At 44.8% G+C, this 25,946-nt stretch overlaps 1 protein-coding gene across 2 annotated transcripts; it reads left to right on the top strand.

Annotated features, from left to right (window-relative positions):
- On the top strand, positions 1-25,946 carry SNAP25 (synaptosome associated protein 25). 2 transcript variants are annotated; one of them, XM_054987896.1, is made up of 7 exons: positions 1-72; positions 1,041-1,082; positions 6,894-6,942; positions 16,142-16,259; positions 22,284-22,409; positions 24,188-24,332; positions 25,878-25,946. In XM_054987896.1, exons 1-7 carry the CDS (start codon positions 1-3, stop codon positions 25,944-25,946), a joined length of 621 nt encoding a protein of 206 aa, XP_054843871.1. The 2 variants fall into 2 exon arrangements, with proteins under 2 accessions (XP_054843871.1, XP_054843880.1); XM_054987905.1 differs by lacking the exon at positions 16,142-16,259 and adding an exon at positions 15,879-15,996.

Below are 25,946 nucleotides of genomic sequence, written 5' to 3'. Positions count from 1 at the left end.
ATGGCCGAAGATGCTGACATGCGCAATGAGTTGGAAGAAATGCAGCAGCGTGCTGACCAGATGACTGATGAGGTGAGGCCCGCGGTGACAGAAATGGGGACACGGAAACCTTGTGGAGCGCACGGCCTGCAGGCCAAGAGCCTCCAAGTCATTAGAGAACGGACTAATCTTTTGGGACTGGCTTATCCGTCCCGGCTATCCTTTTCACTGGAGATGCCAATGAGAGCATGCACGTTCTTGTTGGACATTTCACTCTCCGGAAGGGTCAGTTCCATAAGGACTGGGATACCAGCAGACCCATTCCACTGAGCAGTCGCCATGCAGATTTTGTAGAAGGTGGGGCTCCCAAGGTCCTTTTCAAAAGTGGGGGCTTGATAAAATCCTCAGTGGAGAAGGAAGAATGGCTATGGCAACTTAATTTAGGAAGTGTCACTTGTACTCTTTTCTGAACATAATGCCTGGATTGTTATGGATTTGTTCTGCAAGCGTTTTCTTCGCCTCTTGGGAAGGTGATCCTCTAGGCACTTCTGCTTGCTCAAGATCAATGCTTTACAAGGGGATTCAAAGTGCCCAGCATGAGAGGAACATGCGAAGGACCACCTCCCCAACAGTTGAACGAAGAGGATGCAAACCAATGAGTCCATTTCCTATCCTTCATTCTTATGCACTACTAGGGTTTGCCCCTAACAATCCCAGATGCACTAGAGCATAACTGCGCTTCTGATTGGAGGTTCATTTGTTCCTATGGGATTTTGCCCATCACTCAAATGCCATCACTCACCTACCCACCCACCCATAATATTGCTAGTCCCCTGCACCACGAAATACCAAGAACTTCAACTGCTTGAATCCCTGGGTAGACCAGCTCTTCACCTATCCCACCATATTCATCCTGCTGCGCTGGGAAAATAATCAGAAGATAGCCTTTGTTTTTTTTAAAAAAAATGTATTCGACATGTTTAAACTTTGGATATTTCATTGCTGAACTCTGCATGCCAATCATAACTCTTGTCTCTCTGCCCCTTTCTTTTCTTTCTTAGTCACTCGAAAGCACCCGTCGTATGCTGCAGCTTGTTGAAGAGGTAAGGACTTTATCAGGAATATAGCTAACAGCCCACGGGCTTGCAGGGGTTAATCTTTCAAGTTCATTGTGAAGCACACCTGGGCTAAGCTCTCTAAGCATCCCCTCGAGGGGCCTTCCTGGGCACCAGGCTTGGGTGCGCCCAAGGACTCACAGAGCTGACTTTGCACGTTCATTCGCCACTCTTAAAGCCCCATCTATGGAGCGTCCTCACAATGCATTAATTGGAGTAAGAGGTATCAGGTGTGCCCACGCCACTCAAAGCTTCTTGCAGCTGCTGCTTTATCTTGGCGTGGCAGAAATACACAAACACACACAGGAAGCTGCCTTATACCGAGTCAGACCATTGACCCATCAAGGTCAGCGTTCCTTACTCGTATTGGCAGCCGCTCTCTGGGATCTCAGGTGGAGGTCTTTCACGTCGCCACCTGACCCTTTTCACCTGGGACCTGCTACAGGCAAGGAAGATGCTCTACTCTTAAGTCACAGGCTGATTCCTAATGTACACATAATACCAGAAATTATTCCATTAAATGTATGCTTTTATGATTGGCAGAGGGTATGATTCATTAAAAAAAACAACCCAGTTGACTATGGTGGGTTGCACCATTTTTTTCAGTATGTGCTCATATCCTCCACTAAGTTTTTCAACACGATTGCACACATAGCAATCTGTAATACAGAAGTTTGAACTGTAAGATATAACACCTGAAACAACAACATCAACCTTCTTTAAAAGGATTTATACTATTTTCAAAAGATGGTCAGATTTAGGGCTTAGGAGAATCTCTAAAGTGAAGAAATGGCTATTACTACGGCCCAGATGGTAAAAGCTCCTCCGTCGTCATTCGCACTTGAGACTCTGCTGTTGTGCTGGAAAATTTGCAGTGGAACAGAGGGGAGAAAACAGTATCGATGGATGGAGGGCCAAAGCTATTAGGAGACAATATTAGGTTGATTATGTCTGGGACATAAAGAGACTCATCCGTTTCTTCATTAGAGTAACAACTTTAAAGGTTCTGCTAAGCGTCAGGCTAGACTGGCAAACAGCAGAATTCTTCTTACTTTAAACACTTCTTTCACGTTAGCACAATTGAAATATTGAAAACAGCAGCATTTGCACAACTGTTCAAAAAGCTTTGCACGTGTCATACTGGTCCCATTCTTACAACAAACTTGTAAGGTTGGGCCATATTATTTTCCCCATACTGCAGCTGAAGCAACTGAGGATGAGTGAGTGGCTTGCCCAGGGGCAGTTTTTGAGTTCATGGCAGGCTGAAGAGCCCAACAGGGGACTTTCTGATTAATAGTTCAGCTTCTTAGCCGCTGTGTAAGCCAGAGTGGTGTAGTGGTTAGAGTTGTGAGTTGACATCCAAGTGTCTCAAGTTCACAACCCTTCTTGCCACAAAATACTGCTCCCCCAACCAAATCTACCTGGCAGGGTAAATGGGGAACAGAGAGCCATGTATGTTGCTCTCAGCTCCTGGAAAGAAGGAAGGGCAGGATAAAAAATGTACTCGGCTGAGAGGTGTGTTTCCCTGGCAATACCAGCTGTCCCCTTCAGAAAGTGTCTAATTAAGGCCTGATGCACATAGAAGCACTTGGCTGACATCTCAGTGGAATTCCATGGGCTTGACTGTTATTAAACAGCAATTTTGCTGTGATGAGTCAGATTCAGAGCTCTTTCTTTACACACCAGGTGTTGAGTCATAGAAAATACCTGTCACTTTTCAGTTGACGAGGCAGCTCTTAGGGCCAAGCTACAAGTGACAAATGACACTTGAACGGCAAGTGAACAGGCTCATGTGTATTCCTCCCTGTTCACTTGCGCTCCACTTGCACTCCACTCGATCACTATGTGGTGATCAAGTGGAGCGCAAGTGAACAGGGAGGAATACACGTGAGTCTGTTCATTTGCCATTCAAGTGTAATTCGTCACTTTGAGCTTGGCCCTCAGAAGTGAATGGAAGAAATAAAAAAAACATGGACAAAAATGCTTCACCTCTCTCCCTCCTCTAAACTCCTGCCCTATCGAGGTGGTCTGCAAGCCAGGCCCAAAAGTTCGTTACTCAGGGGTAAACTGGACAAACATCTCCCTTCAGAATGGTCTCCCCGCCCCCCCCCCCCCAGCTCCAGCCGACACCCAACTATCCGTTTTCCCTCCAGAACTGGCCCCTCTGTCCTGCAGCCTTGATGGATTTCCTGTCTTCTGTAGGGAGTTGCCCTCAGATTACTGGTTTCTTTGTGTGTGTTTGCGTGTGCAAGTGCACGCATGCCCTCAAAAAGTTTCTCTCTGGGCCAAGCTACAACTTGAACGGCAAGTGGATTGAGTGGAGGGCAAGTGAACAGGGAGAAATACACTTGCCGTTCAAGTGTCATTCGTCACTTGTAGCTTGGCCCTCTGTCTCTCTGACACATGCACACACACAAGATGGCGTTTCTCCACAATATAAAGCAAAGGCTTTTTGCTGAAGCCCTGCCAGCGCGCCTCCTTTGATAAGAGCCCAGATGAGGTCATCACTTTGCAGTCACTTCTGGTTTGGACTCAGTCAGCGAATAATTCTGCTCTCTTCAGTGAATACCGCAGCCTTCGCAGTTAGCGCTTCCAGCTTCATCGCTTTAGTCCGGAACAGCAATGCAAGATGGATAACTAGTGCCTGGCAGTCCCCTTTCATTTATTTCTTTCCAGGCCCAGAGAGAAATCAGCAGGGATTGGCTGTGAACATAGGAAGCCGCAGTCTAATGTGATGGGGGGGGGTGACCCCAACGCTGCAGGTTTTCAGGCCTGAGGAGTAGGGTTGCCAGCTCCAAGTTGGGAAATTCCTGGAGATCTGGGGGGTGAACCCTGGAGAAAGTGGGGTTTAGGGAGGGAAAGGACCTTGGCATGGCATAATTCCATAGACTCCACCCCCAAAAGTAGCCATTTTCTCCAGGTGAACTGATCTCTGTGGCCTGGAGACCAGTTGTAATTCCAGGAGATCTCCAGCCACTACCTGGAGGCTGGCAACCCTACTGAGGAGTCCTTTTCCGTAGAGATGCCAGAGACTTGGCCTAGTGGTGTTGGTATGGAAAAACTGTTCTGTCACAGCCAGCTCCAGGTTGGGAAAGTCCTGGGGGGGTTGAGGGCGGAGCCTGGAGAGGGTAGGGTTGGGGAAGGGGAGGAACCTCAGCGGGGTATAATGCCAGACTCCACCACCCTCTGAAGCAGCTGTTTTCTCCAGGGGAACTGATCTCTGTGGCCTGGAGGTCAGTTGTAATTTCGGGAGATCTCCAGCCATGACCTGGAGCTTGGCAACCCTAATGGAGCCCCTCCCACCCTCGTTCTTCAGTTGACAATGAAGTAACATGCTGGACATAAGCAGGCTGGCCAGCCTCATTTTGGGGAAAGGTGGAAGCAGCTGCTTACTCTTAAGATCTTGAGCTTTGCTTGCATCCATTCCTCATACACACACACACCAACTAACTGTAAGTGCACCTGCAGCATTCAGAAAGAGAGAAAGATGGCAAGATGATTGCATAAACAGATGCAACACTTCTGCATGCCAGAGAAATCTCAGACTCTAAGAGCCAAGCTACAAGTGACGCCTGACACAGGTTGGACACTTGTCAGCTTCCCTCAAGTTTTGATGGGAAATGTAGGCGTCCTGGTCTTGCAGCTTGGCTCTTCGACTGCTGTCCATTGGGCTTTTCAACTGTCACTTGTCCAACATTCCGCCAAGCTGCCTACATTTCCCATCAAAACTTGAGGGAAGCTGACAAGTGTCCAACCTGTGTCAGGCATCACTTGTAGTTTGGCTCTAACAGTCAGACAGCTGTCAAAATAGCCTCTTATCCCACTCTATGTCAAGATGGCTCTGAAAGTTATAAGAAGTTTCTCGATGGGTCAAATTTCCACTCTTTTCCCTTTAAACTGCTTCCTTGTTTCTGTATAATCAATCTCATTTTATTCCACCCTTTCCAACTGTGAAGTGGGTAAAGCTGAGAGAGAATCACTGAGTACCAGGGCTTTTTTTCAGCCGGAACGCGGTGGAACGGAGTTCTGGAACCTCTTGAAAATGGTCACATGGCTGGTGGCCCCGCCACCTGATCTCCAGGCAGAGGGGAGTTTAGATTGCCCTCTGCGCCGCCAACTCCCCTCTGTCTGGAGATCAGGGGGCGGGGCCACCGGCCATGTGACCATTTTCTCCAAGGGCAACCCACTGAGTTCCACCACCTCTTTTCCCAGAAAAAAAGCCCTGCTGAGTAGAGATTTGCACCCAGGTCCAGCTCTTTCCGCCTTTCTCTACCATATAAGAGTTCTAGAATGGCAGGGATGTTACTCTCGTAGCAGCACAACTAAACCAGGGTCTCACAGCACCTTCAAGACTGACTAGTTTTCGTTCTAGCATAAGCTTGCGCAGCATCAGGTCACCTTCAGGTGTTTTGCCGTCTTCTGGGCATGGAGCAAAGGTCACTGGGGGTGTGGGGAGGAGAGGTAATTGTGTGATACATTGCAAAGAATTTCAAGTTGGCCCATTACATTTACAACAATATTCCTTTTTCACAGGCATTTTCTTAATGTAATTAAAATATTTGCGCCCTGCATTCTTCCAACATGGCCTCCAGTAATTAAAATAGAGCAATGATTGTAAAAGAATAACACAGCCAAAATAAAATAATGGGGCTGAAATGCGACATAAAACTGTAATGGTTAATGTGAGCCAGTTTGGGAGACCCAGGTTCAAATCCCCCTGCAGCTGTGGAAGCTCACTGGGTGACCTTGGGCTAGTCACACACCCTCAGCCTCATCTTCCCTACAGGGTTGTTGTAAGGATAAAATAGAGGAGAAGGGAATGATGTAAGTCACCTAACCTTAAAATGTTGGTATAGGAAGTTTCCAAACTCAAACTAGTGTTGGGATTGGGGAATGAAGAGAGTAGTTCATTTCGTGCAGCAGTTAAGAGTGGTGGGACTCTAGTCTGGAGAGCTGGGTTCGATTCCCCACTCCTCCACTTGAAGCCAGCTGGGTGACCTTGGGTCAGTCACAGCTCTCTCAGAGCTCTCTCAGCCCCACCCACCTCACAGGGTGCTTTGTTGTGGGGATAATAATAACACACTTTGTAAACCGCTCCGAGTGGGTGTTAAGTTGTCCTGAAGGGCGGTATATAAATCAAATGTTACTACAACTACTACTGCTATTATTGTTATAGCAAATTAATGGGTACCTCTGGCGAACGATTGGGTGACTCCATGATATTAATCCAGACTATGGTTAGCTAAAAAGTAGGAAGCAGAGGAAGAGAAATGGGAAAATGAACTTTAGTATATGCTGAGGAAATGCCTCTATGCTCATTTGCTATTTGCTGTTCTATCATTATGCAACTTCTTTTAAGCATCTACAAACTGTTGGCAATCTTGCAACACCCTTTGAGACATTGGCCTCCTGACCCCGTCCATCCATTTGTTCCCTTTTTCCTTCTCTCACCCCCTATCTTCCCACTCACCCTCCCAGTCAACCCCACACCCCTCACCTCCTTCATTGATTTCCAAGTGTGAGTTCTCATGAGATGAGACTGGATTAACTTTTCCTAACGACTCCCCTCCCCGTCTTTCACAATGAATACCTAATGGTATTGGGGAATATTCGATTTCTTTTAAACTATTTGTTGATGTGACCATTTTCTATGGTTTTCTTTCCTCCTTTTCCTGTTGGTCTTTGATCTTCTTGATTTTTGTTTCTGTATTGAGGACCACTTGTTCTCTCACTAATTTCTTTCTTTCTTTCTCTATCTCTGTCACTTTGTCTCCTCTTGCATCTCTTACTGGAATGTAGAGCAAAGATGCCGGTATCAGGACTTTGGTTATGTTGGATGAGCAAGGAGGTAAGTTCAGAATCTTGATGTAAGACACTTAAAAGAATCACTTCAGTGAAGCGCATTGTCCATTATAGATATCTGTTGAAAGGGATGCGCACGTACGCACGTGTGGTGGATTGTCCGTATGGGATTCGATGATCTGCAACAGTGTAAATAGAATTCAGATTATTAGTGACGGAAACAAAAACAAAAAAAATCTTTTCCAGTGTTAAGTGAAATGAATGGACATTGAACCGAATTGCTCCAACACTGATAAAAGGCAGAGTAATGCCGTAATCAGTATAAACTGATTTCTATAAGGAATCTGCACTGTGATAAAGAAGACATTTTCTCAAGTTAATGTTTGGATGATTGCAGCTTGTATAACCCGAATAGCTTTTTCTTAGAAAGGATCACTGCAAATGATATGAATGCCTTACCCAGAAAATCCTCTTGTATCTGTATGTAGAGCATTTGGTGTGATACATCTGGATGACGCCAAAGTCAATCATAGATTCCCGGTGCGTGTCCAACTTGACTACATACATGCAGTTTGCAGGGTTTTTCATACATGCCACTGCTTTCCATGCAGCACATGTGTGTGGTGGTAGAGAGTGCCCTCAAGTCAGAGTTGACTTAGGGCAACCCATGGTGGGGTTTTCCTGGCAAGAGACTAACAGAGGTGGTTTGCCATTGCCGGCCTCTGCAGCCCTGGTCTTCCTTGGAGGCCTCCCATCCAATTACTGACCAAGGCCGACCCTGCTTAGCTTTTGAGATCTGTTGAGATCAGGCTCACCAGGGCCCCGAGTACATGTACTTGGGAATAAAACACAAAGAAACACTACCAGACATCTTTTTTGTGTGACAGGATACTAATTCTGTTTCTGCAGTCCCAGAAACGTTTAAATTATGGACTGAAGCTATCTTGTTAATTAAAGGTAAAAATCTAGTACATTTGAGGCAAAAAACTGCATCTTTGAGGTAAAAACTGCATCGTTTCATGTCTTGGCCAATATTGGTGTGCTGTAGAAGCCATTTTATAAAGACCATTTAAACCCCAGTGTAAATCTCCTGCATCTCTTCATTACAAAGCTGAACCTTTCAGTCTTCACCATGGTTGGGTACCCTGGCAGCACACCATTGCACAGTCAGACAAAGCGTAAACATCCAGGGGCTGCATGGGACACAGCCGAGTGCCAACGCACAGTCTCTACTGCTGCTGTCCGTCATGGAACTTCCTAGGCCCAGGCTTGGCTTTCTGCATCAGAGTGTCCAAAATGGGAAATGTCAAATGTAGTATATGTAGGTCAGAGTTGTCCTCTGTGTTGCGCTTTAATAGACACACGGTGAGGCCATGCTACATTCTTTGCCTCATGGAGTAATGGCACTTCCTCTCATAAATCAAAATTTCCATTTTGCTGCTTTGCTAAATGATTCAAAAATAATCCCGTTCCAATGCCTGCTTTTCCTCAGTAAATGCCAAGTTCACTGCTTGTCCTTTCCCTCCTGCCTGCCACACAAGACTCACCTTGACCAGCCTGCATTGAGTCAGAATGTCTGTATTCACACATTACGCAAAACCTTAGTTAAGACTAAGAGCCAAGCTACAAGTGATGAATGACACTTGGAACGGCAAGTGAACAGACTCACGTGTATTCCTCCCTGTCCGCTTGCACTCCGCTTGCACTCCACTTGATCACGTAGCGATCCACTTGCGCTCCACTTGTAATCAAGTGGAGTGCAAGTGGAGCGCAAGCGAACAGGGAGGAATACACATGAGTCTGTTCATTTGCCGTTCAAGTGTCGTTCGTCACTTGTAGTTTGGCCCTCAGTGTGGTAAATAAACCAATTTCAAAACCATGGTTTCAGACCCTGGTTTAACATACCCCTAACTAGCCTTGGTTAGTGGAGTGGTCCACATTTATATTTATTTATTTATTTATTTAGGATATTTCTATTGCACCTCTTCAGAGTCCTGCTTGAGGTAGCTTACAGTTCAAACAAAGTAAAATATAAAACAACAAGCTGTTAAAAACATAGCATAAAAACTATCCTTAAAACAGACTTCAGACCAGAAGCAAACCATTAAAAAAAACCTGTCAAGATAAAATTAATCACACTAACCATAGATAAAGCAGAGGCTTGGATCCACTTAGGGTCGCCAACTTCCAGGTGGATCCTGGAGGTCTCCCAGAATTACAACTGATCTCCAGTCAATAGAGATCAGTTCCCTTAGAGAAAATGGCTGCTTTGGAGGATGGACTCTATAATGTTATGCACCACTTAGGTCCCTCCCCTCCTCAACATCACCCATCCTAGGCTTCACTCCAATTTTCCAGGAATTTCCCAAGCTAGAGTTGGCAACCCTACAACCACCAGAAAATTCTGCTGTCAGAAAGGATTTCTGTCCTCAGAGCAAGAATTCCCCACCTCCCCTTCCCACTGTAAACCAAAATACTTCAGAAATGCTGTTCCTGAGGGAAAGGGGACCTTCGGGGTCAGCATGGGATGGAATTGGTGGTCATCAAGGGAGAGGAGAAAATTGCCCCCTTTCTCTGTTCATGGAATCCTCCATGGGATCCAAGCAATTGCTTTGTGCGACATCTGAACTAAGGCATGGTATTCCCTGTTCTTGTCTTCTAGCAGCTCCGCAAGGAAAGGTTCCTTCTGTGACCCAACTTTAAAACAGGAACGGTGATCCTCCATTCCCCTTGACCAGCGAGGCCCAAACAAAATGGTGTCTCATGAGGTCCTGTAGGGAAGAAGTCAGAACTCATCACAGCTGTTTTAAATCGATCTTGATTTTGCCTCAGTTAATTGCTCCCAGAATGATAAAGTTACAGTTTTCTCAAGGGAAAGGCTGGTCCATAATTCAAGTCTTGCAAATGCAATGATATTTATTGTGCAATCCTATAAGGTGTTACACCTGTCTAAGCCCATTAATTTCAATGGGGTTAGACTGGAGTAACTCTTTATAGGATTGCATTGTTAGTGTTCTCTTTAGCCATGTCTGAATAGCTTTTTATAGCAACAATGGATAAAATACTTTTGCAGAATTTGTTAACACACTATTGTGATTTCCCACAGTTGAGTCTCTGGAACCCTCCTGTTATTTGTACCTGGTGTCAAAATCACATATGCCTCCGCCAACAATCTGGTTCATGAAACCTTTTGTTAACCTTGCATGTGATCTTTTTGCAGATGACCCCCAAGAGCAGAAGTTACTTAAGATTATTAGGTGCTACATAGATGAAGAGGATGACATGGATCATTCAAATATTTTTTTAACAAAATGCATCACCGTCCTTTAGGTTTCCCCTTCTGTTTTTAGGTTTTCTAGGTGATTTGTTTGCTTCCACATTGCAGATAATTTACAAGACAAAAAAACCCCCACCTCTGTGCAGCAATGTAAATAATACAGAACAGAATTTATTTCTGTTATGAAAGTAGGTGCTTTGGAGATACTCCATACGGCGCAGCAATGATCGGTGCATGACCCCATGCAAACCACAAAGCTTTTCTTCCAGGCGTGGTAGTTCTTATGTATTTGTGGAGGAGCTTGATGAGAAGGACAAAGTCACTTTCAGATTCTTATCACTGCAGAGTGAACAGCGAAATACAAACATCCAGAAAGGCTTAGGCACAATATGGAGATCATGCTTATAAAATATCATGATTTCTACACAGATTTTTTAAAGGTATTTGGAATTAGCAGTGTTTCATTTGATGACTTGGAGAAGGGGACTTGATATGCGTCCCCAAATGTCAGAAATCTCCTCTTGTTGAGAAACAAATGTGACAGAAGCAATGTGAAAAACCTCCCGTAAGCTGAATGCAGCTTCCCTCTTTTGTGCTCCGCTGTGACTGCACCAGAATCAATTCTGACTCTGGGGCTGGTCACATCCATGCTGATTCGGGAAGTTGTTTTCAGGGTCAGGAGCGATGCATGGAAAATGGGGGCTAAATGATGAGCATGCTTTTGAGCATGTGCAGGGTGCATATCCAGCACTGAGGAGCTATGAGAAACATATAATCAACCAAGAGGATTAGGGACAAGGGAATCCACACCGGAGGATGTGATTTCGAGACCTAAAACACACACAATGCTTGTCTGTTGAAGAATTAATTGTCACTTGCATCATGCGCTCTGCTGTCTTCTCTCCTGCCAACGGTCCCTCACCTGGCAGCATGAGCATGGAAACAGAAACCGTTGCTGCCACTCCACAGCCACCTGAGGCTGTCCCCGAGCTGATGTCATCCTTCAGTGGCTCATGACGATGTCTGAGAGCCAAGCTACAACTGACAAATGATGCTTGAACGGCAAGTGAACAGACTCACGTGTATTCCTCCCTGTTCACTTGCGCTCCACTTGCGCTCCACTTGATCACGTGTCGTTCAAGTGTCATTCGTCACTTGTAGCTTGGCCCTGAGTGATGTCAAGCCGCACTCATAGCAACAGGATTCTGTCCTGATGCCTCAGAGCCAAGCTACAAGTGACGCCTGACACAGGTTGGACGCTTGTCAGCTTCCCTCAAGTTTTGATCGGAAATGTAAGCATCCTGGTCTTGCAGCTGTAATGGAGAGCCAAGCTGTAAAACCAGGACACCTACATTTCCCATCAAAACTTGAGGGAAGCTGACAAGTGTCCAACCTGTGTAAGGTGTCACTTGTAGCTTGGCTCTCAGACATTTTGTGACTGCTGGGGTTTGCTCTGTGACTCCCTTAATTTCCTCCTGTGGATGATACTTGCAGAAGATATGAATTTACCAGGATGACTATCTCGCTCTAATCGTGCCAAATCAGAGAACTGAACTCTAAATTAAAGTTCACTCTGCCAAACCGTAGCTCAGCTTTGCACAGTTCTATTGTTAGCATCCCCAGGTAAAGGATTTCAGATGACTGGTGTTAGAGAATTCATTTCCCTGCCTGAGACCCTGGAAAGCAGCTGCCAATCAGAGCCAAGCTACAAGTGACAAATGACACTTGAATGGCAAGTGAACAGACTCACGTGTATTCCTCCCTGTTCGCTTGCGCTCCACTTGCACTCCACTCGATCACATAGTGACGAATGACACTTGAATAGCAAGTGAACAGACTCACGTGTATTCCTCCCTGTTCGCTTGTGCTCCACTTGCACTCCATTCGATCATGTAGTGATGAATGACACTTGAATAGCAAGTGAACAGACTCACGTGTATTCCTCCCTGTTCGCTTGCGCTCCACTTGCACTCCACCCGATCACATAGTGATGAATGACACTTGAATGGCAAGTGAACACTTGCCGTTCAAGTGTCATTCGTCACCTGTAGCTTGGCCCTAAGAGTAGCCTGAATGAGCTACAGAGACCTATGGCAGGACTCGGTAAAAGGTACCTTCTCATGTTCAAATTCTTTGTTTTCAGACTGAATATAAAGCAGCTCAGGTTGAATTTAGCTAAGCCTTAGACAAAGTGACAGGACTTTCAATTCATGTCCCTTTTATCTATTATAAATGTCATTATTTTTTACAGTACATCATTTCCCTTAAACCTTTTCTACAGTTCTTTTAAAAAAGCTCAGCACAGATTGAATTCTGTTTTATTTTTAATGTAATTAACTTATAATCATAAGCAACTTGTAATAGTATTTTTGCAGCAATAAATTAAATATAAACCATTTACATTTCTACCGTAAAGAAAGTGGAGGTCCAGAGTTTCCATTTGAAGTTTTTGGGAAATGATACTTAAATGAAACCTCCATTCAGGGCAGTACATGGATTATGACCTATTTATTTCTTTATTTCAATATAAAACATACCACATGCTTTAAATAAAAAGCCTCAACACAATGCAATAAAATCAATTAAAAGAATTTTTAAAACCAGAATAAAGAACAATTATGAATCCCAATGAACACCCAGTTCCAGTGAAACATCATTAAATCTTGGCTAATGTCCAACATTCCCAAACAATGCCTCCTGGAAAAATAAGATCATAACAAGTCTCCTAAAATCAAAATAAAATGGATCTGACAATCATCTCTAGGGAGGAAGCTCCATAACAAGGGTACCATTACTGAATTCCCAGCCAACCAGTGCTGGACAGACTAAGCCAAAAAAATTGATATGTAAAGCTCAGTATTGTTAACTCAGAGCGGAACTACAAGTGACAAAAGGCACAGGTTGGACACTTGTCAGCTTCCCTCAAGTTTTGATGGGAAATGTAGGCATCCTGGTCTTGCAGCTTGGCTCGCCGACTGCTGTCCAATGGACTTTTCAACTGTCACTTGTCCAACATTCCGCCAAGCTGCCTACATTTCCCATCAAAACTTGAGGGAAGCTGACAAGTGTCCAACCTGTGCCTTTTGTCACTTGTAGTTCCCCTCTCAGACTGGTAACGGCTGATCAAGGTCTCAGGTCAAGGTTTTTCATATCACTACACTACCTTATCCTAGGGGCCTAGACAATCAATCAACTTTCAAAACCAGCACTGATGACAAACTGATTGAGTGCCAATGTACATCTTAGAGGAGGGGCGTTACTTTTACTCTCATGCTTCATCCACCTTTCTCACCTGTATATGCTCACTCTGGCCAGTTTCCATCGGCAAACAGCTACTACTTTGTGAACAATCGGAGTTTCCAGATCCATCTTGGGAAAGCATGTTACTGTAGCTCAACCTGGAAGTTACCAGGGCATGCATAACAGTAGCCAGAGGGCCCTTCTTCATCTGACCTGTCACTTAAGATTGGCTGAAAGTGGCATTTTCCCTCATTGTATAGAATGCCCCCAAACAGGCATGGTGAAGATGCAGTAAATGCTCTTGTGTTAGGCATCAGACATCACTCAGGTCTTGTTCCCCCGCTGTGAGAACGTAAGAGATTCTCTGGTGGACTGGACTGGTGGGCCACCAGATCCAGCATCCTGCTTCACACAGGGGCCAATCAGCTGCCCTGGAGGTTGAACCAACAGAGCAGTCCTCTCCTGAGGTTCTTTCCTAGCCCCACTGTACAGAAGTTTCCGTCTCTGGACATGAATTTCACAAGGTTTCTATCATGTGACAAGTTCTTCACTAAATAGCAGAGCAGCCCTGCCTTCTCTTGGCTCTGACATGCATACGACAGTCATTTCAAGACGATTGTCTCCTCTGTCGTTGTGGCTTAGGATGACACACTAAGGGCCATGCTACAAGTGACGAATGACACTTGAACGGCAAGTGTATTCCTCCCTGTTCACTTGCCCTCCGCTTGCGCTCCACTCAATCCACTTGCGGTTCAAGTGTCATTCATCACTTGTAGCTTGGCCCTGAGAAGCTTTCTTGTGTCCAAAAGTTCAGAGTGGAGAAAACATTTCCAACTAAAGCTCAAAACAAGCTCTTATCAATACCTCCAGTGGAAAACCCCAAAAGAAAAACTACCCAGTGTGCATCTTATCCACACCTACTAAGGTCTATCCCATCCCGATACGGCACAAAGCAATGTTTTTCTCCCAACCACACCCTTCTTGACTCTGAGATTCATCTTTCCCTACTCCATCAATCTCTCTGACCCTGTTTCTTATCTATCACTTTCCATATCCAGAAATCTGGAAAGAAGAAGCGCTTCTCGAAGCCAAGGGACAGTTAACATTCTTACTTTCTCCCTCTTCTCTCCAAACCCTCCCTTTAATTCCAAGGACTGGTATCATCGCATGTTTGTGACCTGTGCCATTTCTTTCTCCTAGTTTACGGGCAAGAGAGTCTGTCTTCCTTTGGTTCCCATGCAGAAAATAAGTACAAAGCCTGCTTTGAGACTAATTTCTTTCTCTCCCCCCGCCCCCACTCTCTCCATTGTAGCTGGGATTACTCTTTTGCCTTTGATTTGTTTGTTTCCTCCTGCAGATCTCTGCTTTGTGCTCTTGGGCATCACTTTTGCTTCTGCAAAACCACAAACTTGGCCATGCAGTTCTGCACAGCCACTGATGAAAATGCTCTGTAAGCAGGAGCAAGCACCAGACCGTGGCTGTTATATGAAGGTCACTTACTATTTTCACACAAACCCACTGTGGTGGCCTAATGATGCAGATCAGGTGTAACTCCATTAAAGTAAAAGGAATTGCATCGACCCAATGATGTCCTAGAAGCTATGGGGAGATCCTATGCGCCACTATGGCTAATGATGGGTCAGCGAAACACAGTGTCAAATCCAGTTCCACCAGTGCTTAAATCCCCCCAAAGTCTGTCTCCATCTGTCTGTCGCCTTCTTTGGCAATGGAATTGGGCCCTGTGGCTTAGGTAATTCCTTGTACTCCATTGGGGTTACTCCTGGCATATAACAATGTCACTGACCGAGAGATAAGAACCATGGTCTTCTCTTCTTTAGAGATGGACCACGGCCAAAAATTCAGATCGGAAGAGCCTCAGTCTTTGAAAAAAGTTTGTATCTGAACACAGGTCTTAACTCAGCTACTCATATTCATTCTTAGCACCATTGCTAACTGTAAACTTTTTCACCAGCCCTCAAATCAAGCCAATTACATTTTTCACTATCATCAAAGACATTTGTTAAGTGGTAGTACAGTAAATAGTTTCCCATGAAAGGAACCCATTTAAATATTTTATCGATGTACATAAATACAAGGTAATAACTCCGTTTCTTTTCTTTGATGTTTTAGTAGCTGGATGTATTGTATTTTGTTTCTCAGCTCGGAGGGATTTGTGAGAACTCTTCCTCCTCTTTCACACTTCCGTTCCTACGAATAGACTTCATTCCATTGTTCATTGTGAACGTCTCTGTGCTTTATCATATTAATCAAGAAAATCATCGTCCCACCTCTAGGCTTGCTTCCGTTATTGCCTCAATGCATTGACTGCAATTGATGCATTGAAATACTGTCACAATTCCGTTTCTCCGCCCATCGTCTTTTTTTCACGTTCTGTCAAACACAAGCAAACAGCTGCAAACAAAAAAGCAATTCATTCCACCCTGTCATCCCTTTGTCCTGACCAGAACAACTCGATCGTGTTGAAGAAGGCATGAACCATATCAACCAAGACATGAAGGAGGCCGAGAAAAATTTAAAAGATTTAGGGAAATGCTGCGGCTTTTTCATATGTCCTTGTAACAAGTAGGTACTGGGTACCGGCTCTGCTCTGTAACGTCCAGTTCTTTGTCACAAGTGAATGTCTCAAGTTTTTTTGTCTTTTTTTTTTCCCTTTGTCCCTTTCCATCTGCTTCATACTGTGGGGATAAAATACTTGGTGTTTAATCAGAACAACTGGAACGCATCGAAGAGGGAATGGACCAAATCAATAAGGACATGAAGGAAGCAGAAAAGAATTTGACGGACCTAGGAAAATTCTGTGGTCTTTGTGCCTGCCCATGTAACAAGTAGGTGCTGCCTGCCTGCCTGATCTCTTGAGCACCCGAGGCCGATCGGAGGCACTAAGCCTTGCGACGCTCATCCTTGCTTAAGGCACCTGGGCAGGATGAGCATGCGGCATGCAGAGAGAACAATTCCGGTCCCCGTGCATTCGTCTCATAGTATAGACCAGAGGTTCCCAAGGACCAACAAACCACTCTTGCCTGGCCTTTAAAATCCTCCCATTCCATTCTGTACTCCCCACTGTCAGCCTTCAACTTCCCAACCACAGAGAACCCCGACACGGCAGCCGCAATCCGTTTCATAACTGATGCCTCTGTAAGTAGGGACATTGCTTGGAAATGTGAATGCTGACCCAGGAACGTGTGACGTACCAGTCCCAGCAGAGAAGGGGAAGGAGCAGTGGCAGTTCACCCTTTGCTTTCCCTCCACGGGCGGGCACTCTTGCGAACCACATAAGGCTGGGATAATGTGGCTCCACTAACCAGTTGTGTGAACCGCTTGCTGTAGCCTCAGAGATCAACAGTGGCTTGTGGGTTTATCGTTTGGGAACTGCTGGTGTAGACAATTCAGTGGGGTTATGGTAGATGCATTAAAACCAGGCATACCACAATGAAAGTCCACTGTGAACACTGGAATGATGAAAATTTCAACATTTTACAGAGTGTGTACTACTAGCACAATCTTCAACAATTACAGAGCTATCAGAATATGTTTTCCTGAAGAGCTTTAAAGAGAGTTTCTTAAGCCGTGACTTACGGCTTAAAAAAAATTCATCAAGAGATCATTTGGAACAGAAATTTTTTGGTGGAAACTACCGTTGCCTCTACCATATGTCAATAGAGGTTGTTCTTGCCAAAGATATGGAGAGAAGCCATGGCTTCTTGTTTGACACCAAGCTATGGGGAATAGAAATTTTTCTCTAGGGAATTTTTTATCAAACTGTTGGGGAAACTTTCCCAAGCAGACAGAGCGTACACCACGCAGAAATGTTGAAATGTGCTGGCTTTGGTTGCATGCTATTGCCCTAAAATGAAAATGCAGCTTAATGATGTGATGTGTGGACTTCGGAGTAAGAATGTAGACTTGGAAGAACAGGCGTTTGGATGGATAGCAAGTTCTAGCATGCACTGAGTTACTGCATGGATGAATGACTTAAAATGCATTTATAAGTACGCAAGCCCAAACGGCATCTCTCTCTATATGTGTATGTGTATAAATCCACTGCACATGGAATGTTCATTATTTATTAGCTCAGCCTGCTGTCTTATCTGCTCATTTGGATTCTCTGGAAGAATCACTTGCCAGTCCGGCTCTCAATCCTCCCTTTCACACATAGGCAGATTGGACTATTCTGGGGTGGTGGGTTTCTCTGTCTTCTTGATCAGTCCTTTAATGTAATCCTCTCTCGAGAGATACAAGGTAGGTAGTCAGGCCTGTTAGAAAACTGAAGTTGTTCTGAATCTGTGTAGCATTCCTGGGTACTGAGCCCTTCAGATGACGCAAAAGCATTGTGAACCAAGTGCTGAAGTGCATTACGCAGCCTGCACTTCTGTTTTTACCACATTTAAAGCTGTCTTGAGTAAAAGGAGAAAGAGTCCAGTAGCACCTTTAAGACTAACCAATTTTATTGTAGCATAAGCTTTCGAGAATCAAGTTCTCTTCGTCAGATGCATGATACAAACTGGTCAAACTGACCAGTTTGTATCATGCATCTGACGAAGAGAACTTGATTCTCGAAAGCTTATGCTACAATAAAATTGGTTAGTCTTAAAGGTGCTACTGGTCTCTTTCTGATTTTGCTACTACAGACTAACACGGCTAACTCCTCAGGATCTTTGAGTAAAAGGGTTGCAGTTTTGCCTTGACGTCATGGCACCATAATTTAGCAGCCATCCCTTGCTATGATATTTAGGTGTTAGTTTCAGGTAGTAGATGCAGAGAAGTTAGCCGTGTTAGTCTGTGGTAGCAAAATCAAAAAGAGTCCAGTAGCACCTTTAAGACTAACCAATTTTATTTGGTTAGTCTTAAAGGTGCTACTGGACTCTTTTTGAGTTTCAGGTAGGTGGCCGTATAGGTTTGCAGCAGAACAGCAGGAGTTGGGTGGGGCCACGAGGCCCAAATCCTGATATGTGGGAGTGATGCTCATCTGTTAAGAAGAAAAGCCCCCCATCAAGGCACACATCTCACCTTGAGCTTCACCCTAAGAAGCCTTCCTCTAACTTTAGTGCCTGTTGGAAGCTTCTTTACGAGAAGGAGAGCATCCACATTGCTCCCTGGAGTTGTAGGGTACGTGCCAAAGTCTGAGCTTAGTATTTCTATGTCCTGGTTTGCTGCTGCATCTCCTGGATTTTCCTGCGTGGACAACAATAAGAGGCGAATAGCACAATGTCTAATGCTGTGTGGCTCCAGCCCTCCTTCATGGAGGGATGCAGTTTCAGCTGTTGTTTGTCTGGAATGAGATGGCGGAAATGCCTTCCTTGGGACTACGAGAGCCAGCCTTCATCATGGTGAGCAGCTTATGTTGCAATAATTCACCAAATAACGAGCCCAGTTTTATCTGATGACAAACCATTGGGCCTTCTGTTGGCTTCACTGGCAAGTTACACCGATACATTCGTCCTGAGTTGAGAAAAATCATATTATTCAGGAAATTGCAGAAATTTCCTGAATACAGATTCAGAACAATAGAAATCTGTATCATTATAAGCAAAGCCCTTCTAATAGCGCAATCGTAAGCAAAGTCACTCTAGTCTAAGCCCATTGAAGTCAATGGATTTAGACTGGACTAACTCTGCTTAGGATTGTAATGTAAGTCTATAAGCACCTTTTTTATATGACCGCATATCTCCCCCTACCAAAAGCCCAGCTTTATGGCACACAGAGAAGGATTGGGCAATGTGCATAGCAAGCCTTTATTTATTAATTAATTAAAATGTTGATTTGCTGATGGTCCCAACAGCTGTGATGGCTCAAGGCTAAATCACGATGGAGTTACATGAACATGGAGACATCTGCTATGGAGAACCACTGGAAGTCCCCTCAAATGGTGGATCTTTCTTTCACGTGCCCTTGCATGTGAAAATGTATCAGTACTACAATACTCTCATGGAATCCCTGACTGAAAAATACACCCCCAAGACTCTTCCAGTTCTGCTCACACAGAGCCAAGCTACAATTGATCCCTGACACAGGTTGGACGCTTGTCAGCTTCCCTCAAGTTTTGATGGGAAATGTAGGCGTCCTGGTTTTACAGCTCGGCTCTCCATTACAGCTGCAAGACCAGGACGCCTACATTTCCCATCAAAACTTGAGGGAAGCTGACATGTGTCCAACCTGTGTCAGGCGTCACTTGTAGCTTGGCTCTCAGTGTGCAGAAGTGTGCTGAGAAGCACTTCAGGCTCTGGCTGTTTTCACACCACTTACTGGCCATGGAACATCGCACTGAGCTCCCGGAATGACAGCTTCTTCCTGGCGCTGTCGTTCCGGGAGCTCAGCGTAATGTTCCGTGGCTGGTAAGCAGTGTGAAAATGGCCTCTGTTGAAAGGGGAGTTGCATATACAAACCAACAGTTGTGGATGCCCATAAAATTAAGGGTTTTAGAACTCAAGCTGGGTGGCTTCAGAAAGAAGCTTTTTAAAAATTCTCTTCCAAGAGTAAGCCAGGAATCTGCTCGGTCAGTGTGTGCAGTCGTTTGGGAGAAAAGCTCACACTCCAGTCTGAATTGAATAGGAGCATGGCGCCCATGCTTCATGTTTCTCCTTGGTGTTCATTGTCGTGAAAGGCTTTTGTCTTAAAACCAGGCATATAAATTTGAAACTGTGGTTCTCTGTTGCATGTAAACAGAGAAAAATGACCATAACATTTAAAAACCCACACTCCTAAACCAACTCTCTTCAAGCAGCCTTCAAGCACCCATTAACTCAAATAAAGGTGTGCAAAAATGCAGGCTTTAGCAGCATGAAGAAAGAAATATCTTGTTCTCCAATATTTTTGTCTCGCCCTTTCTCCAAGGAACTCAGAAAAATATATAGAATTCCTCAATCCCCCCCCCCCCCCCAGAACAGCCTGGCAAAATAGGTCAAAAGACAGTGAGTGACTTAAAGTTAGCCAGAGAGTTTTATGGCTGAATTGGAAGGGGGGGGGGAGTTGATCCCAGATCTCAGCTGAAGTCCAGGATCCACAGGATCCAACCCAGTATCTAAAGAAAGCTTCAAATATCTGAGCATTGTGCAGTAGAAGCTATAGTAAAAACCTGTCACCTGAATCCACCCTTTGCCTAAAAGTCCAACTAATGCTCAAATCCCCATTTATTTGATTAATCCCAAGTGCAGCAGCCAACTACTGCATGTTTACTGCAAAGTAAACCCTGCAGACCGGGCTTACTCCCAAGGAGGTGCAGCTTAACCACGTTTGTTCACCGAGGGGTTCCTTCCACACCCGCAGGCTAAAATTGGTTGCCGTATAATGTGAATCATAAGTGTATTTACTCAAAAGTAAGCCTCGTGTTTAATCCAACTCACTTTCTAGTAAGACTTCAAAGGACTGCAGTAATAATCAGTTTGCCCACTTGGCCTCCCAAGGTCAGGTAACAACATTTCTAAAGCCATGTTCTAAAAAGACATTTAATCTTTTTGATCAACTGACATTTAACCCCGGCTGAAGCAGGTCCTTTTCCATTCCAAAGCCTTTAGGTAATGGCAGCATTGGACACATAATAGCATTTCAGATCTTCCCACTTTTTCTCTTGTGTGCCTAACAGTCTGGAGAGCATATTTTATACACAAACCTGTGCATACCAAGGAAACCTAGTTAATAATATTAATAATATTAATTTCTGTTTTAATCTCTGGAACTAGTTCATTTCTGGGTGACAGTGAACTCCTGTCAGATCCAATTTGTAATCTCAGATAGTTTCAGTTCTAAAATGACCCGCAAGAGTGCTGCCTTTGTTGATACGATCTGTCGCTACTGGTATGCCTGGATTTTAATTTCTCTGTGATGGCTCAGTCAAAGATGGCTCCCCTGAAATGTTACACAATAGAATTTACATAGCCTCTTTCCGAGATACTTTCCCAGGCCTAACGTTGAATATTCTCAACATAGCTGACAATCCATTTTTGCCTGCGCCCTGCTCGCTGTGTAGGCTGTGATTGCTAGCGCATTAAGAGAATGTCAAAGCACTGGGGCAGCTATGCTTTCTTGAGAATGCTTCACTTCTTTTTCATGCCTGTAGCTGGTGCATGAAGAAAATTTAGAAGAATTTCCCTTTCTGATGCTAAACTGCTACATGCTTTTATTTCTTTTTCTTTTTTTCTGGCACTCATCTCACTATGGCCTAATTTTACTTTTTGTCTCTGTGGACAAAGGTTTGTACATCAACTCTGGATGTATAGTTACTATTGCTAAGTACCGATATATTATTCAAATATCCAACCAAATTGCCCTGGCATTAACGCCTAACAACCCAGAAATAAAACATAACATTGGACATTACCTTTGTGCCACACATTCATGGAAAGAATCTGGGCCCTGGGCCTGTGTTGGAAATCGATCCGGATACTTTTTTGTGCTTTTTGTTTTTAAATCTAAGACAGTGTGTTGCTGTGATGTGATGTACACACTATCCTCGGCAGTTTTGTTTTCATGTCTGTCTTGGCAGCACGTTCTCTGTGTTCTGTGTCCAAACCTGCAGGTGCCATGAAATACTGGTGAATGTTTTCTGGTCGTTTTGTTATTCCTTCTTTTTATTTTTCTTAAACCAAGCCATCAAAAAAATATTTTGCAAACTTGACAATGGCCATTGACTCCATTGAAAATAAAATTTCTAAGTTATGTGGCAGCAAAAAAAGAAAAGAAAAAGAAAAGATTTTGTTCAGGTTTATGATATATCGGTATACCAGAATGCCCCCCTTTCTCACACACTCATTTGCTTGACTCCGCTCTGAGCTTGAAGAAATAATGGTCCCCGTTGGTTTGCAGTTGTCCCTCCCCTCTCTGTGCCTTGTTACTCACCTTCTGTTCTTGCATAGGCTTAAATCAAGTGATGCTTATAAAAAAGCCTGGGGCAATAACCAAGATGGGGTTGTAGCCAGCCAGCCTGCACGTGTTGTGGATGAGCGAGAACAGATGGCCATCAGCGGTGGATTTATCCGCAGGTGAGGTTTTTTTATCCAATCTTTTCTCCTTCCTTCTTTGCTGTCATTGACATATTTAGAGTGTTCCATATGGTTCCTGTTGTGTATGTGTGTGTATGTGTGGTGTTGTTGTTTATTCCCTGGGTGGTGTAGGCCAAGTTAATTAGGCCAACTGTTTTAAAAATTTCCATCAATGTTCTGTGTGGAAATGGCTCTTCAGCCCTGAAAACAGGGGCTGTTTTCATACTGCTTGCCAGCCACGGAACATTGCGCTGAGCTCCCGAAACGACAGCATCTTCTGTGCAAAATTACGACAGGAAGACACTGTCGTTCCGGGAGCTCGGTGCGATCTTCCATGGCCGGTAAGCAGTGTGAAAACGGCCAAGGGCAGCCAGCATGGGTAGATGCTTGAAAAGGTCTTCTTCTAATCTGCATCTCCCAAGAAAACTAGGGTGGTAACCAGAGCTCTCCTATCCAAATGTGAGATCAGACACCCATTTTTCAGACTCCAGTGCCAACCTCTTCCCTCATTCCTGCCCCTGCCCTCCCCCAACATGCTTTACTTCCTTGGAGCGGTGGAAAGATTACCTTGATGTTGCAGAATAAGAAGCCACATGGCAGGTCTGGGATGTGAGATTTGTATGTGAGAAAACTGGGACTGTCCCTGTGGTGCCAAATTGGAGACTAATCTATTCTGTCCTAGCCTGATGTTCAGGGCACAGAGTTCCACAACGCACTTGTGGGTTGCCCTCTTGTGATCACAGAGCAAGCAAGGACAGAGCAGGAATACTCAGCAAAACATGTGGCCTATCAGTTATTTTATAAAAGGCAGATGCTCCGAAGTGCCGGTGGTGGTGATGTTGCCCCGACCTGTCTGTGAGCCAAGCTACAAGTGACGAATGACACTTGATCACATAGTGATCACATAGTGATCAAGTGGAGCGCAAGCGGAGCACAAGTGAACAGGGAGGAATACACGTGAATCTGTTCACTTGCCATTCAAGTGTCATTTGTCACATGTAGCTTGGCCCTCAGCTTTCCAGCAGGGTCAAAGTTTCAATTCAGCCATTAAACAATTATGGTCCCTATTGGCTTATCAGGATGATGTTAACAAGATTATGGTGTTTGTTAATTTACTACTTCAAAATCATCAACAAGACATTTTTTAAACCGAACCATGGGAATCCTAAAGAATAACAAATACTATGCCAGAAAATGCCAGATACCAGCTACCACAACGAAGAGTGCTTCCAAGTGGAGGAGCATTGTGGGGGCCAAGGAGCACTGTTTTGCAATTCGACATGAAAGTGAGCAAGGATGGTCCTTTGCATGGATGAAGAAACCCAACAGTTTGGATCAGTGAACCCCAACATGGTGCCTGTGGGTGCCTGCTGAGCTACCTGTCATGTATCTTCTAGAAGACATTGCTCCTTCTCCAAAGCATCTCCTCCTGAGAGCAAAGAGCCCATCCTGTCTTTTCCCCAGTTCATCAGAACAGGCGATGCTTCAGAAGGCTCCAGGAAGCATCCATTTTTTTTTATCTGCAGGAGCACCCAACCAGAGCCAGCTGCTTTCATCACAGAAGGATGCTCGGCTTGCAATCTTTCAACATTTCACAGTTGAACCTCCCAGTACTTTGTGATGGGACCCAGCCCATACATTAGCCGTTTTGTTATGGCTGCCTGGCCCCACGTTTCCAAAAGTGCCCACGGGTATAACAAGAAGGGGGACTCTGGCCCAGGTGAACATTTAGCCCTACGATATGGATCAGCTGACCTTCGCCCTTTATTTATCTGTAGGGTAACAAATGATGCTCGGGAAGGCGAGATGGATGAAAACCTGGAACAAGTCAGTGGCATGATCGGAAACCTCCGTCACATGGCCCTGGACATGGGCAATGAGATTGATACACAGAACCGCCAAATCGACAGGATCATGGAGAAGGTAAGGGCTGGCCTGCTAGACCTCTGAGCTTCCCAGCATCCTTTGCCCTTCCCACACAACTGCAGGCCTGTTTTCAAGGTGCTACAGCAGCTGCTTGAATTTAAAAAGCCTGGGGGAAGATGTGGTGGTGCTAGCCTAGGGGAAGATGCGGCCGGCAAAGGTTTCACACAGTTCATTTTTTAAAAAATTACCTGGAGCCCCGATTCTGAGTGGGACTGAGGCACAAGTGGAAGCAGCTCCTAAGGCCTCCCCTTTTCTCCATTTTCCCAGGCATACAAGCTCAGGGGAGTATTCTGTGCCCTGTTGTGAAATGGCAGTTGGCTCTGATACCAAAATCCATGCCGTTCCACAATGGGGCAAGCAACACTCTTCCCATTTTTGATCAGGGGGAAGGCTTCATAGCCATAGCCCTGATCTGCACTAGAGATGGGCACAAACTGGAAAAAACCCGAACCATGTGGTCATGGTTCGTCAAATTTCACAAACCACAAACGTTCATGAACTTGCCTCTGGTTCGCGAACCGGTTCATTTGGTTCATGAAAACGTCACATCCAGGTCAGAAAATCATCGCTTCCGGGTCAGCAGAAGGTCTGCAGGAAGTCCATCCCCTGTTGCCTAGGAAACTGATTGGTTGGCACCAGGCTGTCTGCAGTGACGAACCAAAAAACGAACCAAATGAACCAGCCTAAAAGTTCATGGTGGTTCATCAGAATTGGGATCTGACGAACTGTGGTTCGCGAATCACAAACCGGCCTGGTTCGTGCTTAATTTTGGTTCGTGTTTTGGTTTGTGCCCATCTCTAATTTGCACCTTCGCCCACCAAGGTTTTAAAAAATGCTGAGATCCTTTACCTAGAAATCCCGGTGTCTCAAGTAGTTTGGGCCCCGGAATGCCCAGTTCTGAGCACCTAATTAGGCAGGACATCTTGAAACCAGACCTACCCCCATTACTTATGAAGCCAAGTGTGAAAGGGCATTTTTAAGTGCTGCCTGGATGAGCCAAGCAGGCAATGAATCACGGCCACAACCAAACACACACACACACTGTCCCACAATGGTAACAGTCCAGATGCTTTTTCTTTGTAACTCTCACAGCAGGAGTGAAGAGGGGACAGGTTCAGATCCCGATTGGCCTACTCATGCCCTGCTTTCTGTTGCCTTCCACCCTCCCCCTATAGATCAAGCAGGACTTGTTAAGGTCCGCTGCCAATCCATCATGATTTTTGACCTAATACGCATATTAGAATCCCGTTTTTTTCACTCTGCTGCACAAGTGCTAGTGCACATCGGTAAAGCAGAGGGAGGAAATAAACTATAACAAACAGAAGGAAATTCAGCCTGATAAAAATCGGGGAAACCAAAACTAACGAACAGCTGACTCCTAATTCATTAGTGCCCTACTGCAGGCTTCTGATGATGGACGTTAGCAGCTCTGCAAAATCTAGGCTGGAATACTAGGCGGAACAAGAGCCCAAGAACCGGCATTTGGCTAGTTGTGGTTTTGTGATTAAAAATATTCCCTGCCTTCCCTTTTCTTCCATCCAGGCTGTTTCCAACAAAAACCGGATCGATGAGGCCAATCAACGTGCAACAAAGATGCTGGGCAGCGGCTAA

This window comes from Eublepharis macularius, chromosome 1, assembly GCF_028583425.1.
Source record: "Eublepharis macularius isolate TG4126 chromosome 1, MPM_Emac_v1.0, whole genome shotgun sequence".
NCBI classification, from domain to species: domain Eukaryota; kingdom Metazoa; phylum Chordata; class Lepidosauria; order Squamata; family Eublepharidae; genus Eublepharis; species Eublepharis macularius.
This window is presented reverse-complemented; position numbering and strand designations above follow the sequence as displayed.